This window comes from Pleurodeles waltl, chromosome 7 (genome assembly GCF_031143425.1).
Source record: "Pleurodeles waltl isolate 20211129_DDA chromosome 7, aPleWal1.hap1.20221129, whole genome shotgun sequence".
NCBI lineage: Eukaryota > Metazoa > Chordata > Amphibia > Caudata > Salamandridae > Pleurodeles > Pleurodeles waltl.
This window is the reverse complement of record NC_090446.1, coordinates 110,212,980-110,232,782: the sequence shown is the minus strand read 5'-3', so window position 1 is coordinate 110,232,782 and position 19,803 is coordinate 110,212,980. Positions and strand designations below refer to the sequence as shown.

Sequence of the window (19,803 nt, the reverse complement as noted above, 5' to 3'; positions counted from 1 at the left end):
CTCATTATATGACCCCTTACCCATTACAAGTAACTATAATCATGCCAGTGAGATTGTACATGATCTGTAGAACAAACATCTAACTGGGGCTTGTAAATAAGCTTCCTAGAGTATTGCATCCATCTGGTCCAGTATGTGATGCTTTATTTAGTAAGGCACACTATTGGGTACAAAGTCACTAAAACAGTTTTCATTTGACATCCTTCTCCCCATTTTCTCACTCAAACTGACATAGCTTTCTTCTTGTTTGGGAGATGTTCACAAGTCACCCGATAGAAGCTGTGCATAATTTTTGGTTGTTGATCAGGATTATACTAGTAAATATTGACAACTACAAAATTGTGCTATAAGACTATCAAAGACAGAATATCATGGGACAAAATATTGAAAGGTAAGTGCTTATTGGGACGTATGGATTTACTATTACTACCTCCACATCCATGTATCTTGAAGATATATGTACTGTATCGGTACATATATATGGAGTTAGGTATAAATAATCTAGACTTACCTGTCAATATTGTTTTTGATAGTTTGTCCTCCATATTCTGTACCATCAAATTGTGGGTTTGATATTCAGGGGGCATATCGTTTATCAAAAACAAAATGCTAGTCTCTGTTTGACACTTGTGGTACAGATAAAAGGTTCTCTTTTTATTATAAATTGCCAACATCCCCAAGAACTGGCTATAACACAATTGATGGTTGGTGGCAACTAATTATTAGACCTTGGAGAGGCAGGTCTTTTCAGTGGGGTGACTGCTTATCGCCTGTCCCCATATAAATCTGTGCAGTGTGTCATGACTGTTTCCCCTGATTCTTGTTATTATTATGGGGTTCACCTAGATAGTGATTGGTTCCATGAGATCTGGGTACCCATTGTTTAGAGTCCTACTATATGGATGTAATCACTGATGGGTCATTTAGTATGCTGTAATTCAGAGGTTGATGATCTTTGAATCCATGCTAAGGGATTAACTAGAGAGTTAGGAACCAATTCAGCAACATACAAGTTATAGTGTAACCAATGTGGCCACACAATGGAAACCCAAATTGGAAATAAAGTTAAATGGTTTTCTTACAAATTAACATGAAGGTTAATGTAAACAAATCTCAAAAACATACTTTAAAGATGCAAAATAACCATAGGATAACCAATTTTTCTGAAGAAGTTTAGACAAGTTAGCCTAAGGCAAACCAATAATTCAATAATTGCAATATAAAATATAAGCAAAGTTATCTGATGGTCTGAAAATAGGCATTGGTCTATTCTCTTTCACAGTAGTGCAAGTTAAAATCATCTAACTATCTTAAACTATGGGTCAACGGATAATCTCCTAAATAGTTTAAGCAATGCAAAAATAAGATTCTAACTAAAAGACATATGGACAAAGAGTGAGAAGCAAACATAGGAAAAAGAGGATTTAGGAAAATGAAAGGGAAGGTATCAGCATTTCAGAAGCTGTCAAGAGTCTTCTTAGAGAGTTAAGTGTAAGCTTCAGCTGCACTCAGTAAAGCGTGGGGGACAAGGGGAAAGTCACAGTTCTGTACCTCAAAGTCCAAAGGAATCTCCTCTCTCAGTGAAAGTCCTAGTTAATACCACAACTTCATGATCTAGTAACATTGGTGATTATGCCATTACATGTCCCATTGGGTTCGCACAGAGTAACTTGTAGCACTGCCTTTCTTTCCCAGGGCAGTCCTGAGAAAGTTGCTGTCCTTGGTCTCCTGTACATCATTTGCAAGATGAATGAATAAGGGACAATCACTTCTCTCTGTGTTTCTTCTCATCAAAATTCTTCTTTCAAGCTTGCTATGAGTAAAACAATAGCACATCTATTTCTAAACTAACAATTCATGTGAATGCACCTGCAATGAAATGACACGTTAACAGAAAATCAAAAACAGCTTGTCACGTCAAAGAAATTCACTCCGAGTAAAGTCAAGCTATGAATAATAATCACTATTGCACATTTAGTTTCCTGATATACTGTGCACATATTATTTCTACATTTATATAATGTCCGTTATACTTTCTCATTTTACACTTCATGTTACAATTAATATAAATAAATTGTTAACACATGTACTTGAACATAATGGGAAAGGGGCGGCTCCTTCGCTAGGGCGGAGGAGCGTTACCCCCCTACTCCCTGCAGCAGCAGCAGCTGCAAACCCTTTAATACAAAACGATAATAAACTATGTTTATTATTGTTTTATATTAAAAGGAGTTGGGCCATGGACTGTAACGAAGATGAGGGTAGTGCACTGTACACACCCCTCAGAGCGCATGTGTGTTTGGCTGGCTGTCTCGGGCCGGCAAAACACATATGCGCAGTGGGGTCTCTCCAGCCCGGCACTGTGTTGCCGGGCTGGAGAGAGCCAACACAGGCTCCCAGTTTGCCTGGGAGCACCCTGGTTGGGTGCTGCCAGCCAAACCTGATGCTGCTCTGAGCAGAGTCAGGATTGGCTGCAGGGCAGGCTGGGAGTCTGTGCCCGCACTCGAGGATGGAGGAAGGGAGCAGTGCGGCATTAAGAGACGTTTTTAAAAAATATATATTTTATTTTATTTCACCCCCACCACACGCCGCCCCACCCCTTTTCCTTCTCACAAGCCGCCACTGAATGGGGAACCACATTTCTCACTGTCATCTAATAAAAATTAGTGCAAATGTTTCATAAACTGTTATGGTTTTTTGGGTAAATACACTCAAATTTCATAAGGATGGTTGTAAGATCATACTCGATGATTAAATTTCAGTTAATAAAGTTAAGACATACAGTACACATTTTCTTAATATTACACTGAATGCCCTCTATTCAGGGATTCATATGCGCCACTTTACATTAGTTCAACATTAATTTCCACGTTATGCTCTATGTCATAGTCACATATAGATTAATATTGTGACATCAAAGGTGGAAGTAAATCTACGCTGCTCCACCACTAAGGCTGTAGGGTGCTCTATGGGGTTCAGAGGGTAGCCAGAGATTCTGTTTTCCCACTTTCCTGTCTGACACACAGCACTGCTCCTTTGCTTGAGCCACCTTCCCACAGAACCTATTTTGAAGGCAAATACACACCTCTGTAACCACATCCACTCGAGTGGAGCATGTGGTCTGAGAGAGGCAATACATAAACAAAGATTGTGACCAGGGGTGAGACCAAAGCTTCTTGACACCCCCTTGCAGCTTTTGTCCTGTTCTGCTAAATACGCTAAGTCCCTGCAATAGAATCTGATTGAACAGGGGTCATTTGGTTTTCTGTCTATTACCTGAGAGTGAAAGAGTCCCTGGTTGTTGGGTGCATTGAAGATATAGCACAACTAAAGTAAATTCAATTTGTGAGTAGTTGCTTCCATCAAATATTTAGATACAGCTTGAATAAGAGTGGCCAGTTTGTGGAGGCTCGCAGACCCCTGGCCAGGATAAAAACGAAGCCCCTTTGTCGTTGCTTGCCATTTACTTGATAAGCTTTGCACATCAGGGCAGATGAAGAGAAGCATCAGAGGCAGAAAATAGGTAGTCATTCCTTCTGGGGTGGGGAACACATCCCAGGACCAAGGAACTGAAAAGATTGTCATACTAAAAGTAAGAAAGGTGAGAGCTAGACAGCTTAATGTAGAAAATCTGTCTATCTCTGTACCCAGTCCTTGCAACAGGTGCCCTGCTGTGAGGAGCTTGAAAGGACTTAGGCTACTGAGAACAGAGGCCTGGGACTGTGCCTCGATAGTCCTTTGATCAGCCTGAGATAGATGGCAACCACCACAATTAGGGCCAATGTGCCTTCACAAGTGTCACTGTATCAGAGAGTCTCTGTGAGTGATAAGACATTGCTTCCAGTATGGGGCCCATCTCTTCACTGGTGCATGTTCAACATTTAGAGCAACATTAGCTCTTCCAACCATTATTTCCAAGAGGACAAGGAACATTTAGTCAAGCAGCAGGTTCAAAAGCCTGCTATAATTCCTCCTACACACCAGCACACCAAATCTGGAAGGTCGAGCAATAACCTTCCCTACTCACCAGAGTTTACAATTCGTCCAATAATTATATTAGTGCTTAGTAAATAAACAGAGGCTGCACCTGTGAGAAAGTGGCTCTTATGACATGGTTAGCCCCCCACTTTTATTTCTGGAACATGATGTGGTTTCGAACTGTAAGTGCCCTGGGGCCCTGCAAAAACAGGTTCCCAGAGCCAGCTCTCTTTCCCTAAAACTGTACTATGATTGGCAACTTCAGCCACCCTTGTAAAATCCTAGTAAAAGGTACCCCTAGTACCCAGGGCATGGGTACAGGAGAGGACACCCAGAGCTGCAACATAAATTGCACCACTCTGAGAGACCCAACACCAGCCTTATGCAGACTGCCATTGCAGGCTGCATAACAAGGCATACCCAAAATTACAAATATGACATGGGACTCCGCCTGGGTGCCATTTCCACTAACACTGAATGCAATATAGCTGTAACCCTTCTAGCAGGCCTTACAGCCCTAAGGCAGGGTGCGCTATATTACATGTGAGGGCATATGTGCATAAGCAAATATGTCCCTACTGTGTCTTTGTCAATTCTTAGACATAGTAATTGTACTGGGAAGCCATAGTAAGTGCATGTGCTGGACACCGGTCACTATGAGTTCCTCAGCTACATGATGACCTCTCTGAACCCAGGGTTGTTTGGTGGCAAACAACTCAGCATAATAAATCCTCACTGGTGCCAGTGTAGGACTTATTATCAAATGTACTCAGAGGGCACTTTAGAGGTGCTCCCTGCAAACCTAACAGCCCTGGCATGGTTGCTGACTGGACGTTGCCAGCCTGCCACCACCAGACAGGACTCCTGGGGTGAGAGCCTATGCTCTCCGGGGCTAGAAGATAAAGACTTTTCTGGGTGGTACCCCTCTTTCCCCATGCAGGCACCCTGCTAAGGCGGGAAGATTCAAAGGCTATACCACCTTTGAAATGTTACCCCACCCTCTGCTGCTACTAGCAGAAGGCCACCTCCTGGTTCAACCCCCACTTTGGGTGGGAAAACCAGACGGAAATCAAGAAAGAAATAGAGGAGTGGCCACCCTCAGCCATCACCACCCATCAGGTGTGGCAGGCGAAGTGACCCTTCCTTTTCATTTTCCTCCATCTTAGATGGAAGGAAAAATAGCCAATTAGGGTCAGGTTTGTGTCTCCCTCCCAAAGGAGGTGGTCACATAGTGGGTGTATCCGCCTTAAGGCCCATTGGCTGCTCCCTGGTACTCCCCCAACATCCCCTAAATATTGTATTTAGGTGGCAAACCCTGACAAGAACCTCAGATTTGTGATGACCTAAGAAAAGCCAGAACCCACAGAGGTTGCACCAGCAGAGAAGAATCCAGACACCAATTGACTTGGTCCCAGACCGATCGGCCTGTCTGCAGCCCTCAAAGAACCTGCACCAAAAGATGACTTGTACTGCAGCCCAGTGACTTCTAAAGCCTTGGGAGAAATGCCTCCCTTCGATAAAGACCAAGATCTCCCGTTGACAGCGGACCTTTCCAAAAGAAACCACCTTTAAAGAAGAAGTCTGCCTGATGAACCACGAACAGCCTCTGGAACCACTTCTGCACCCAATGCACCCGGACTGAGTCCAAGTGGCGCCCCGGTCCTGCGAAGGTTCACCCACGCTTCTGAGCAAGAGTCCACCATGGGCTGACTCCTGCTGGACTCCACAGCGATGCCTGCAGCCTTAATCCAAAGTCTTTCCCTGACCACGACCTGTCCGGTAAGCTGTATCTGATGCCCAAAGACACCACCGCGCCCGGAGCCCCTGGGCATTTGGGAGCTGGACCATCAGTGTCCCTATGATCCCTGACTTATCTACTTACTTGGGCAGCGCTGGGTTGTCTTCACCCGGCCTCCTGGTCAGAGCCTGCAGCCTGTTTCTGAAACTGATCTCATGTATTGGTTAACAATGAGCCTACAACGTTGTATTGGCACTCTGCACCGGGCTGCCACTTTGCCGTTGAGGGTTAAGTTTGGTGCTGCCTTGTGGCCCCCGCGGTGCTTACCTTGAATCCCGGAGACCATGCAATGCGTGAGCACTGCATCTTCTTGCCCCACCAGTCTCCATTGGTTAACTATGGGCACCCGACTCCGAATTTGACCTCTGCACCCAGCGACCTCTGTGCTGCTGTGGGTGCACTCTTGGTGCTGATTTGAACCTTGCCTGGTGTTGACCTCAAAACCTGAAGACTGGATTTGAAAGTTGTTTAATTACCTGCAAAACTGCATTCTTGTTTTCCTCCTATAGGATAACATTGAAGATTCTGAAAACTGAACTGTGTCGAATTTTGAAACTGAAAAGTATTTTTAATTTAAAAACTGCTTACCGTGTAACCACCTTGGTCTTAAAAATCAGACAAAGATCCATGTTATTTTTGTAAATTGGACTTGCGTTATTCTTTTGAGAGTGTCTTCATTTATTGATACTGTGAGCACAAAAAATGCTTAGCACGACTCATAGTTAACTAACTGCTCGCCCATACTACCACAAAAAATAGCGCAGTGGGTTGTCTGTTTTGTGCCTCTGCATACCAAGATGTCCTGAACTCCCTGCACAGCGCACGTCATTTTCGTTCACTATATAGACAGCCAGCCTCCTACAGCACTAATAAGAGATTTGTACATTTGCAGAGAGGCTAGTTCCTCTGAAAGGCCATTTAGCGTGTGGCACCTTGAGTAACAGCCAGGACCACCAGAATCCACAGACTGTTTCCCAGCACTATTGGCGTAATGCAAATTAATGAGGGTCCTCTGCGGATTGTGGTAGGGGGCCCTGAAACTTCAATATCTCACAGATGTCCTTAGCTTTTACATTGAACTGGAGGGCCCTTAAGGCACCACAGGGACAGTAGAGGCCTGCCCCATGCCCCTGTCAAACCCTTAGCTTAACTGTTGAAGGGTTCATCAGTGGAGACCAAAAAAAATCAATTCTCCATCATTGGTTCTGTGGCTAAAAATCACGTACAATAGGTATTCCAGAATGTTCGTTTGGATTGAGTATGTTTGCCTGGGTTTGACCCCCCACTCTGACGCCATTCACCCGATAATCCCTTTAATTGGTCTACTTAAGTGTGTATTTTCTTGCTGGATAGTTCTCGGTTTTCTGATTTCTGGGGAGTCCAAGCAGGATGCTGTGGTGCGCGTGAGAGAGAAGCCATAATAAGATACAGAATATGCCTCGCACGTTCAGCCACTGACCACACACACAATCCCCCGCACCCCCGAAATTCCGGCTGATGGTGCCCTTCTCACACAAGCCCGCGGCCTATTGATGAGTGGCAGGTTCATATATCAGGGCTGCACCTTACAACGCATCTTTACACTGTAATTGTGCAAATGAGCTCAATGGATTTGACATATTCATGAGGCCTTTAAATGCCGCAGCAGAAGACATTAGGTCTATTTATGGCTCCAGGCTGAAGAGGAAGAAGCGGCCTACTTAGAGTAGGGAACGTCTTGAGACCTCTTCGGATGGAGGCTCCCTCAGAGTCGGTGATCCTTGAAAGACTCAAAATGGGGGCACATCCGGTCATACAGGATGGTCTGAGGGGAAGCTGTGTTTTATTTATGGAGGTTAATCAATTCCGAGCAGTGCAAGCTAAATAAACATCACACATAAAGTTGCCAAAAAGGGAATCTGCATCACTGTCAGCTGCCTAGTAGGGTTCTGACAGATTGGGTCATTCACCTTTCGATAGGGCTGGGGTGAATCAGTTACATGTCAAGGCAGGAACAGATGGGCCTTAACGTAATCCAGCCTCCGCCCAATCAAGTGGCTTTACTCAAGGCTTTAACTTCTGCTTTTCAAGCACTATAATCTGTAGTGACCAAAAAGGACACGTCCAGGCACATCCCTTCTCCTAGGGGGCTGTCCCACATATATCCACCCACCCATTTCTAAGAAGTCCCGCCAGTGTGGTGACCCTGCTAATAAAAGGGGTTGGGGCCTGTGTCCTTCCTCCAGTTCCCGCCTTGCAAGTGTCTTGTGTCTTTGATGCTACACAACACCTCTTTGGGAATGAGGGGGAAAGACACACAGGCTGTGGCACGGGAGAGGGCCCATTTGCAACAGTAGTCTGCGTCAGTGGTGGCCCTCGGGCTGGTGTATTAAAATGCCTATTCTTACTGAGTTGCTAAGGAGAAAGTGTAGCTCCACAGGGCCTGTCCCTGTGGTTGGACTATGACAGAAAATAGGTCTCGGCACCAAATTAAAAGTGGCCCCTTTAGCGATTTATATAGCTAAAAAAAGTGGCCCATATTTCCAAAAAAGGACAGTTTGTAAAGACAGACTGTATAGGTGTTTTGCAAGATATGGGCAAATGTATTTATTTCTACTTGCTTCAAACAATGTTTGTGGTAATATCAGAAAAATGAACAGTAGTAACCGACCCACCAGACCATAAGACTGGCCAAAAAACAGCTCACACATTGACCTGTCAGACCAGCCGTTCTGTCACTGATTCATTGCCCCATAGACCAGTCCGACGCTGCCTGTTCCACAATACAAGGGCATGATTGGCCAAATGCGGCAGAGCCCAGCTGTCTCGTGCAGTAAACATTGCTTTGCCGCTGCCTCAGCCCTCATCTGAGCTTCATCTACCCAGAAACCTGTCCTGCCATATACGAGGCCGGACGTTAAGGACCTGCTCACCCCTGGAGAAGGAAGAAAATGTCAGGCTCCACTAAACACATCACTAGAGCTTGCATTGCCTTCTGTACACCATGTGCAGAGAAACCACGCTCCTGGGGAGCACCTGGCTCCTACATGGACCCTGCAACTCCATCCCTCCAGCTGCCTCAACATGTGGAGTGGAGGACCTGCTCATGTGTGAAGCCAACATGAGATGATAGAGGGTCATTCCATAGGTAAGACAGGTAGCTGGTTGGGACACTTCAGAAACTATCTAGAGCCACATTTGCTGCTGGTTTTCAAGAGGGATAAGCTGCCTGCTGGGTGAAACTCTAGCTCTGACTCTGCAACTACCTCAATGACCTTCTGTACCTTGATTTGTCAAACTTACCAAGGCCACCTGTCAGGTGCCTTCCCCTAGTGCACCTACCGGGCGGAGCATCAGGGCATCTGGGTAGGGTTACTGCCCTCATTAACCACTCATTATTGCTGAAGGAATCATCACCTTGCCTCCTGGAGAAGGAGGTGTGTGAGGCACCTTGCCCTGATGCTGCCACACCGGTGCATGGTTCGAACCTTCACCTCACCTTGACAATGGCCCACCTGCTCTAAACAGACCTTCCAGCATTTCGCGATTTCACAATTCACAAAATAATCATAAAATCAGCTGAGGAGCACAATGACAGCAATATTTATCTTTGTGGCCACAAAATAGATCTTCGAAAGAGAGAAACAAAATGGTGACATCTTATTGGCTGTACGCGCACACGTCACTATGTGGTGCCGTACAGCCGCAATAGCTGCCTGATGCCCCCTGCTGCATTAGGAATCACAGAAGTGTTTGCACAACAGTGTCAGTCGGCCCGTTCACTGCTAGCATTCTCTGGTGCATGGATCCAGAGCTGCGCGTGCCTCACCGCACAAAGGGGTAAACAATGCTGTTGAAAGAAAGACGAGAAAAAAAAGTAGCACTTCAATGGCAAACTCTGTAAAGTGGCGCTAATTTGTTTGGGTGCGAATAAAACCAATCTGACCACTGTTTCGTTTTAATATTTTTTTTCCGGGTTTTGAACATTTTTCTTTCTCTGTCCAAAGGCTTCACTTTGAAAGGCAAAAATGTCCGAAAAATACACTTTCAGCGTGGGGTTTTTCTTTTTTTGGATCCATTTCACATGGGAACGAATGAAGGGAAGTAGAGGGACAAGAGGCTAAGAGACGTTTCTTGAAGTCGTGAGAGAGAGAGAGAGATGATTTTTTTGGAAGATGGTTGCTCTCAAACTGTACATAGAATCCTAGCTACAGCGTCGACCAATCATATTTGCATGCAAGGAAGAGCCTGCCAAGGAACCAGTTTGTTCACCGTCATGACGTGTAACAAGTGGAATTGCTGTCTTTGAGGTTGGTTGAGCTGTTGGTTACAAGCTTCAAAATGGATTTTGCGTGACCCCTGCCGAATATCTCAGGCACTAAACAAGAATTCTTCTTCAAAAAATGAAACATCAACATTACAGTGAATATGACATTTTTTTTTTAAACAGCTGTTCTTGGAGCCTCAAACCCTTGGCACATAGTGGGAATATCAAAACGTGGCTTTGGATCGGCTAGCCCCAAGCCAGCACAATGCAACAGAAAACAGAATGACTAGCAACGCTGTGCAACCCTGTGCTATTGTGCCTGGCTTCACCTATGATCCAGAATGATACCACAAAGGAGAATATAGCAAACAAACACTCTCAGACAAACATGCCTATTGCAAAGTGGAATTCTCTGCTAAGTAAGTTTCCAGTTTCCATTTATTTAAGGCTGAAAAGGAAGGATTACAAGTAAAATAAAGTGCAGCATTAATGCCGCAAAATTTTCATTTTTGTGCTGCAAAGTTTCAGTTTCTGTGCAGCAAAATTTGCAAATCTATGCTACAATATCATGAGGGTCTGTCTAAAGCTCTCCATGAGTGACTTGGCCTGTCTCATCAGCTGTCGTGCAGTGGCAAACAAGTATTACACAAACCCAATACAGCCAATACACAGTCCTGTGGAGACATTTCCTAAGTACCTCTTCACCTAAGAGACAGACTTGCTGCTGCTCCTAAGAAGGGATAGTGGCTATTAGGAAAATGCTAGAAATTGTCACCAACTTTCCCAGTTTTTCAGAGATTTTGGAAAGTCAAGCAACAGACCAAGAGAAAGCAAGCTTTACTATGAACTTCACATGATTCTATTAATGCTCCTTCCTCATGCACTATATGAACCTTTGGACAACAGCTATTAACTCTCACAGGCATCGGCAAGGTGGACCGAAACCAGACTCTCCAAGCATCACACTGTTGTGTATGACGACAAAGATCCTGGGGCCATCTGCATTGGTGTTTGTGTCCTTACTCTCAGGTTGCACCATGAACTGGAGCAACCAAATCCTGTTGCAAGTGGCATCATTTTCCAGTTGTCCTCCCTCGTGCTGCTGATTGACTCCAAGGCTCATGGACATACAGTGGTATCATGTTTATTCTGCTGTCTTGTTCTGTATTGGTGTCTTTTCACTTCGCACTGGTTTGGGGTAAAATATAGGGCCTGATTTATACTTTTTTAGCGTGGCATTTGCGTCATTTTTTGACAGAAAAACAGAGCAGACTTACAAAGTTCAATTATATTTTGTAAGTTTGCACCGCTTTTGGGTCAAAAAATGACGTAAATGAAGCGCTAAAAAAGTATAAATCAGGACTATCGTGTCCAGAAGAGCATGTTCCAATGCATACCCATACCCTAAGATGGCAGTCCCCCACACACATCCCCAAACCGATACCTCACATGTATCACCAGTTCAAAGGAATTGGACAAGTCTGCCCACAAACCAATTCCCATCTATGCGAGTGTGTCCTTGTTTGCCCACTGCTGCCTATGCCCAATAAGACTTCATGCACCATGAGGTCACTTTCTTCCTTAGTAGCCTTAGTAAATAAAAATGTGTTTCTAAAGCTGTACTGTACATTTCATCTCCTCTCCTTCAATTCCCCCTTCACAGTCTCCCAGGGAAACCAATTCTGGCCACTCACAGGCACTTCAACAAAGCACAGTGTGCAAGGCTGTGCGAGGGAATGTCCTGTGCCCAGATACCCCAATATGTCATTTAATCTGGCACAGATCTGCCCACTGGCCTCTCAGACATACCAAACTGTCTGTAAACATTTCATATTTTTTCTATTGGTCAGTGCTCAATGCCTTTCTTCTTGGTACTATTTCTGGCCTTATTTTACTGCATGATCTTCAAAGTGCAGCAGTAGTGACAAGTGTCAGACCTGTCACTTGCTTTCCTTGTATCCATGACCAGTATGCCAGGTGATACCCAATCCTTGGATTGCGAAACATCAAAACTTTGAGTATTATCATGACGTGTTCAAAATAAAGTCACTTGGTCAATCCAGTAAAATGTGGTAGATGACATCTTCTCTGTGCAGAATCCTGTTCTGCCTTTTGACTATCTAGTGCAGCAGAGATCAGATCTACTACTCATCCTCATGTCTTAACGATGTAAGCAACTGACACCCCACGTTAGCATTGCAAAATATGACTTCACCATAAATGGTCAAGACATGCACAAAAGTATTCTTCTAAGTTAGCCAGCACAAGCATGTTTTCTAACGTGCAATATCAGCACCATGGACAACTTTAAATGGCATACGGTCGTCATGCTTCACTCTTTGGATTAGAGATAAACTTCAGGTCAATGAAGCTCATGCCCCAGCTGACCCTCTCTTCTCATACAATTGAGAAAGATATTTAGATAAAAGAACTTGACATACCCAAACGTTTTGCAACTGTACATGCTTACTGACCAGACAATCCCCACTCATCCAAAACCAATCAGCCTTCCATTTAGAAAAAAATGAAAATGTGTGCTCATCAATGCACGGCCTATATAGAAGAATAAACATCACATATATGAACTCATCAAGGTCATGCAACCAGGCTGGCTTTTCATAACCAAAACAAGGTAAGCAAATGGCTCTTGGTCATGTGGAGCCTGACCACAATCTTCAGTATAATTGACCATGAGATGATGATGCCATGCCATTGAGCTGATGCTGCAGCATCTCAGGAGCTCGGCAAGTATGGAAGGGACCTTTTTGCAATCCCCTTTTGGGAAATCTGTAGTGAATGATTCTGGGTGATCTCACTGGTGAGTATATCCTGCATTGCTTCCAGTAGCCTGATTACTCACTTCTCTGGGTCTCATCCTGAAGCAGTCCAGAGATAACCACCAATGGCATGGAACTTACATGGCTTAAGATGCCACGTGTAAGAAATGAAAAAAGATCAAAAGTTAATGAAGACAAAATACCACTCATGTTGATGGGCTCACAGAATCATTTGACAATGGGGCAAAAGAAGTGTTAGCAGCTACTAGTTATTGGTGTGAAGAGCTCCTTGCTCTTCAGATCCATAACTTTTGTGCCCTCTTTGGTCTCCACCTGATCAGACATCATTTTCTTAGGGGTAAGAGGGTAAATTTCCGAAGTTACAGGATTTGCAACTTGGCCAGACAACGTTTTTTTTTAAATACTTTGTGGACTTTTTGAAGGGTGAAGCTCTCCTAGTTAAAAAGAAGACGTATCAGCACCCTTCAGCTGCAGCAAAACCTAGTTCCGACTGCAGTAAAGCGTGGCCCCTGGGAAAGTGTACTTTTTGAAATTTCACATTCACATCCATTTCTCTCTCTCATCCTTTCACATATGATTCACTTGTGTTTGCTATCATGGGGCTTGAAGTAGCAGAAAATGGGTAATAAAATTCAAACTTGTTCCAATAAATATTTTTTGTCCTGGGCCCCAAAATCTTTAAGGCAACATTGCAACAAAGGATAGTTTGGGGTAGTGCTTGATCTGACCCAGCCTCTCAGCTCCGTCCACCCGATTCAGGCTCCCACCTGCCAGTGCACTATGGTGGCCCTCAAAAGCCCTGCTACATGACTTACACTGAGCTTCTGCAACCCCCCTTATGCTCTCTCTTGCACTGTACCTACAAGTGGAGGGGTTGCTGCCGGTGGGCACAGAGACTTGCCATGATGTCTTGCCTAGGGGGCATAATGCACGATGAAATTCTGCCTTCCAGCAGACCAGATGGTGTTATTTTACTTCATGCAAAGTCAGAACACTTCACACTGTTTTATTGATACAAAATGTCTGACTTCACATGCCTTCTCATTTTTTCATTTGTGCTTCTGGGTCATATTTATATTTTTTAATTAAGTTAACCTGTAGAAAATATTTATTTTTTCCTTTTAAACAGGATGCATTATATTCAGGGCACAAGTAGGGGGTACACGTGGGCGGCTCCAATTTTTAGACACCGGGACACATTCAGCATTTCCTACATGTTGCCTGCTTTCGATCCGAGCAACAACGTATCAGCAGCAAGGGGGTCTTTTCAATATCAGAATCCAGCTGAGCCCAGGACAAGGGCAAACATTAAGGAGTCATCAGGCCTTCTTTTATTGGAGTATCCTTGGCTGGAAGCTATCCGGAGCCTCGCAATAAAGATGTAAATGCAGTGCAGGGGAAAGAAAGGCACACAGCTTGTTAGCACTTCACACCTAGCGTGACTTTCTTCAGTCCCTGTGTATGAGAAATATGCATGCACTGTTCAGATGTGGTGGTCTGCCCCCTATGTACACACAATAACTATTGAAATACCAGTGTTTTTATATCTGTTATAGCGCTGCTCATCAAAATGCAGGGCGTCTGCGCACTTTACATCACACATACTCATTACATTGACAGTCAATCATACAATGTTGTAATTCACTGTTCACAATAAGTTATATAAGTCAGTGAGGCTCACAAGGTGTAGGAGTCATATCGCCCTTTATAGCTCACTGCGCTATGTTAGAAGAATTACAATTTATGAACTGCAAATAACAAAAGTATCTCTGTGTCAAAAACGGTAACCCACTAACCTATCTGCATAAAATAAAAATCTGTCATCTGCATGTTACCTGTGCTTTGCAGGAGACACATTAACCCTCTATGCTACTCTGAGTAGAAACAGGCACTAGACAACACACACCTCTTTCCAGCCAATGTGTAATCGCTAAGGTTATCTTACCATTATTATTATTATTATTCTCTCAGATTTACTGGGAACTCAAAGATCTCTGCAGCAGGTGCCCTAACCCCATAAAATATTTTTAATTCAGACTTTGCAACCAATTAAGCAGAACAGGTTTACTGTACTCTTTCTCCTTTTTGCAAATTTCTTTGGGGCAGAATTTTTTCTTTTTTTAAATGTACAAGTTGAGGTGCAGATTTTGCATCAGGATTATGTCACTTTTCAGGCACAACACTGATGCGAAATCAATTTTGAGATTTACAGTGCCAAACAAATCCGTGTTGAATTGATTTGCTAAAAGTAAAAAATAAATAAACAAAAAAGCAAGGTAGCACATTGCCTTGCGTTGCGTTACCTTATGTCAGGTAGGCGTTACACACACAGGCAGCTAAAGCAATTTCACCTGCATGGAAACGTGCTGCATATGGACTACTATGCCTGGCGGACATTGTTTGTTCTGTCGTTGGGTAAATCAAGCTATACCCTGACAGGAGGCAACATTGTTTTATGTGTAGCTTACAAAAATATGAGTCTTCTGTCTAAATCATGAGTGGTTGTATTTATAAACATAATGTGCTCAAATGATCTCATAATAGCTAAACACACGTGAGGCCATAAGAACTGATGTCACTTCTTATGATGTCACTGTAAATTCATGGGTTGTGATGCCACTTTTTCTGATGTCACTTCCTGTAATGCCAGTTGCAATGTCAACTGCCGGGAGGTCACTTGCATACTCCCTAACTTGGTTAGTCCCTCAACTTCTTTTTTTAGGAATTGTGCCCTGATTATACTTAATAAAAATAATAAATATAATCAATGAATGGATGACTTACCTCATTCTAACAAGAAACATTCTGTCCTTCCTCAGGATGAGAAGAACCAGATGATGACAACTAACGTGTGGGTGAAGCAGGTGAGCCCGCTCGATGTTCTCGCCCTGATTGCCTCGATGCGCCTCTGGCTGAGGAAGCCATGCCTCACCCCTTGTGTAACCAAAAACTTATTTTGTTGTCTGTCTTTTCTTTTTCTTCCCCGGAGGGCTCAGGAATGGAACGACTACAAGCTGCGCTGGGACCCCCTTGAATATGAGAATGTGACGTCAATCCGGATCCCCTCTGAGTTTATCTGGAGACCGGACATCGTTCTGTATAACAAGTGGGTTGCGGTAGCACAGCGAATGGGTTACATGGGAAGTGTGTGGGTGGCAGGGGCAATAGGGAGGACAAGAAGGCTTCTGTTGCACGTGTAATGACCATGGCCACATCTGGAACTTGCCACATGGGTACGGTGGGCACTGGGTGCCTGACCAGTTGGCCAGACTTCATGGTGTTGCTCAGCCTATTACTTGATAGTTTCCAATAGCGCAGGCCACCATCTTTAAATTGCATGCATTTGTTACAACTCAGTGCCTTATATTTATTCAGCATCTCTTTTGTTCTGAAGTTTTTCTTGCATAGCACACATTATGAAGTCAATCTCGTTCTGACACCCGCTTGTATTTTGGGTATGGACATAATGCTTGTGAGAAGGGCTGGATTCAAAACCTGTGAAAGCTCGTCACATCACTCATCACTGGCTTCATTTCACATTGCCCACCTGTGCAAGCCTCTCACATTGGTCACAAGTGCAAACTTGTCACTGTGCAAGCTCCTCACACCGCTGTTCAGAGACAGCAACCCACCTTGCCCATCAGTGCAAAATGATGATGCTACTAATTAGCACAATCATCTCAGTGTCCTTCAGGATAAGCATCTCACACTGCCCACCAATATATCACCCCACACTGCCAGCTTTGTACATTGCCCACTAGGGCTGACTTCTCCAACTGCTCTCTAGAAGTGGCTGAGCCACTGAAAGCTCGAGCCAGGCTCAAGCCTAAGGCCTGGGTCTGGGTCTGGCTCAGCCTGAGGTCATGCTGGAACCATGAGCCCAGAAAGACCAAACTTTCATGTGGTTTCTGACTGCCTTCTTCCCCTACCCAGGATGTGGTGTTAAGTCAGAGCTGCTAAAAGTGGAACTGGGGAACCAGGTTGTAGTCTCAGCATCCACTCAACATCCTGTGATTTTCAACAAATAACTTAACATTCCCATGCCTATAATCAACAAATGTGATTTGGTGCTCATGTAAAGTGCTTGCTCGAGATTGTGTTACATTAAAAAAAGGCACAAAGAGGTAATAACAAAGCCTTAGCGTAAGGAAAGAAAGATACCCATTTACCGCTGATTTGTTCAGAGTGAAACCATAAATCCTGGATAAATCACAGCTTCCCCACTTAAATTGTGTGCTCTTAGGTAAATACTTTATTTCACCAAAATTCGTTTTTCTTCTTTGTCATATATGAAAACACTTTCAAATATGTGAGTTCAGATTACCAGTTGTAGAAACCTATCACCTTTAATAAGTACTTCTCAGTGGTGTACTATAAGGTATCCTATTAATGTCAGAGCTTCCACGTGTTAAACAAAGACACTTTTTTGAATTTTAAAGAGACCTTATCATATTTTTTGTAATGTTTATTGTACAAATTACACAGCATATTTTTCTCAGGGCTCGGCTTGTGCACAGGGTATAAGATCTGGGCCAGATCCTTGGTGCGGCTCTGGCTCCACTCTCACTGTTTATCGTTTGTCTCACCCACCTCTACTGCTCACTGTGCCAGCTGCTCTCACTATCCACCAGGTATAGCTTTTCACACTTCTCACCAGTGACAGAATATTACACTACGCACCACTTCTATCACTCCGAACTCCCCACTGGTTACATTTTTCATGGTACCCAACATAACCAACATCTCACAAATCCCACCAATGCAGGCTCCTCACATAACCCACAACTGACAACTTATCACAATTCTCACATCTTTAGTGCCAGAGAATCATATTTCCAACTGCTGCCTGCTCCTTTCACTTCTCATTAATGTCACCTTTTCCCACAGTTCACTGTTGTGAGTAGGCCTGGGCGGAGTCCAGCTACGCGGCACTCCATGAAGTGCTGAAAAAAAACTGCTGTGCTACGCAGAGTTCCCCAAGTGGCGGAGTTTGGGTAAGGCGCACTGTTCGCACTGATTTTCTGCGCGAGAATTTCTCTCACACTGTAAAATCAGTGCAAACAACATCAATCGGAGCACCAGAGGATGCTAACTTCTTTTTGCCACTCGAGTAGATGTTCTACTCGAGTGGCAGCTTCCTTAACATGAGCGCCAGCTTTCTCATCGCAAGTGGGCGCGGCCTACTGCGACCGCTTATATTCAGAAACCTTGCTTGTGCTCGCCAACTTAGCGATTTCTCTCACTCACGCTCACCAACTTGATGTTGGTAAGCACGATCAAGAGAGAAATCTCCGCTCCGCGTCACTTAGCTGAGTTTTTTTTAACTCCGCATGGAGTGGGGAAAACTCCGTCGCTGGACCGGAATTATTCACCCGCCCCTAGTTGTGAGTTATGATGATGACCACGACTGACAGATTCTCTCAGCACCTACCACTGAGATTCTCTTGTTGCTCACCAGTTGCAGCTTTGCACATTGCCCACTAGGACTGACTTCACATACTTCCCACCATGCCTACTTCTCTCACTACCCACCAGGTCCAGCTTTTCTCCCTGCTTTCAAGTGACAGGTTCTTACATTGCCCACCAGTACTAGTTTCTCACATTGTTCACTAGTGGCAGATTCTTACACACTGCCCTGTGGGTCCAGGTTCTCACACTGCCTGTCGATGGCAAGTTACTGTTGGCCACCAATGCAAACTTCTCACACTGCATGCTAGTGACAGGTTCTAAGGGGGTCATTATGACTTTGGCGGGCGGTGGAGGCCGCCCACCAAAGTCCCGCCGTCAGAATACCGCTGCGCGGTCAAAAGACCACCGCGGTAATTCTGAGTTTCCCGCTGGGCGGGCGGGCGACCGCCAGAAGGCCACCCGACCGCCCAGCGGGTAACCCCCTTCCACGAGGATGCCGGCTCCGAATGGAGCCGGCGGAGTGGAAAGGGTGCGACGGGTGCAGTTGCACCCGTCGCGATTTTCAGTGTCTGCTATGCAGACACTGAAAATCTTTGTGGGGCCCTGTTAGGGGGCCCCTGCAGTGCCCATGCCACTGGCATGGGCACTGCAGGGGCCCCCAGGGGCCCCACGACACCCGTTACCGCCAGCCAGGTTCTGGCGGTCAAAACCGCCAGAACCAGGCTGGCGGTAAGGGGGTCGGAATCCCCATGGCGGTGCTGCCTGCAGCGCCACCATGGAGGATTCTGCAGGCCAGGGGAAAACCGCCGGGAAACCGCCGGTTTCCCTTTTCTGACCGCGGCTTTACCGCCGCGGTCACAATTGGCCTGGATGCACCGCCAGCCTGTTGGCGGTGCATCCACGGTCCCCGGCCCTGGCGGTCCATGACCGCCAGGGTCGGAATTACCCCCTAACACTGTCCACAACAGTGCAGTTTCTCACATTGTTCACCAGTAGCAGATTCTTACACACTGCCCTCTGGTGCCAGCTTCTCACACAGTCCTCAAGTAGCAAATTAACGTACTGTCAATCAGCAACAGTCTCTGAGCCTGCCCATCAGTGTCACGTTCTCCTATTGCCCACCAGCTTCAGCTTCACACTTTGCCAACCAGTGGCAGAGGTCCATGCTGCCCTCCAGTATCAACTATGCACACTGCCCACTAGGACTGGCTACTCATAATGTCCGCCGTGCTGGCTTCTCTCACTGCCCACCAGGCCCAGCTTCTCACACTGCTCACCAGTGACAGATTCATACACTGCCCGCCAGTGCCGGCTTATCACACTGCTCACAAGTGACAATCTCTTCCTCTGCCCACCAGTGCCAGCATCAGACACTGTCGATCAGTGGCAGATCCCACACTGCCTCTTAGAGCTAGCATCTCAGAGTGCCCACCAGTGGCAGATTACAGCACTGATCAGGAGTACCAGCTTTGTACAATGCCCACCAATCCTGTTAAAGCTAATAAAACTGCCTACGGCTTGCAGCTCTTGTCTTCGTCAAGAAGGGAGTTCAGACTGGAAGGGCTTTCGATCCG

The 19,803-nt window shown here is 45.2% G+C and overlaps 1 protein-coding gene across 1 annotated transcript in view; it reads left to right on the top strand.

Annotated features, from left to right (window-relative positions):
- The window catches only part of CHRNA4 (cholinergic receptor nicotinic alpha 4 subunit), a 195,418-nt gene that overhangs the window by 51,871 nt on the left and 123,744 nt on the right, over positions 1–19,803 (top strand). Inside the window, exons 3-4 of the mRNA XM_069243201.1 lie at positions 15,640–15,684; positions 15,817–15,926. Coding sequence (XP_069099302.1) covers positions 15,640–15,684; positions 15,817–15,926 — 155 coding nt within the window. The remainder of the gene's footprint in view (positions 1–15,639; positions 15,685–15,816; positions 15,927–19,803) is intronic.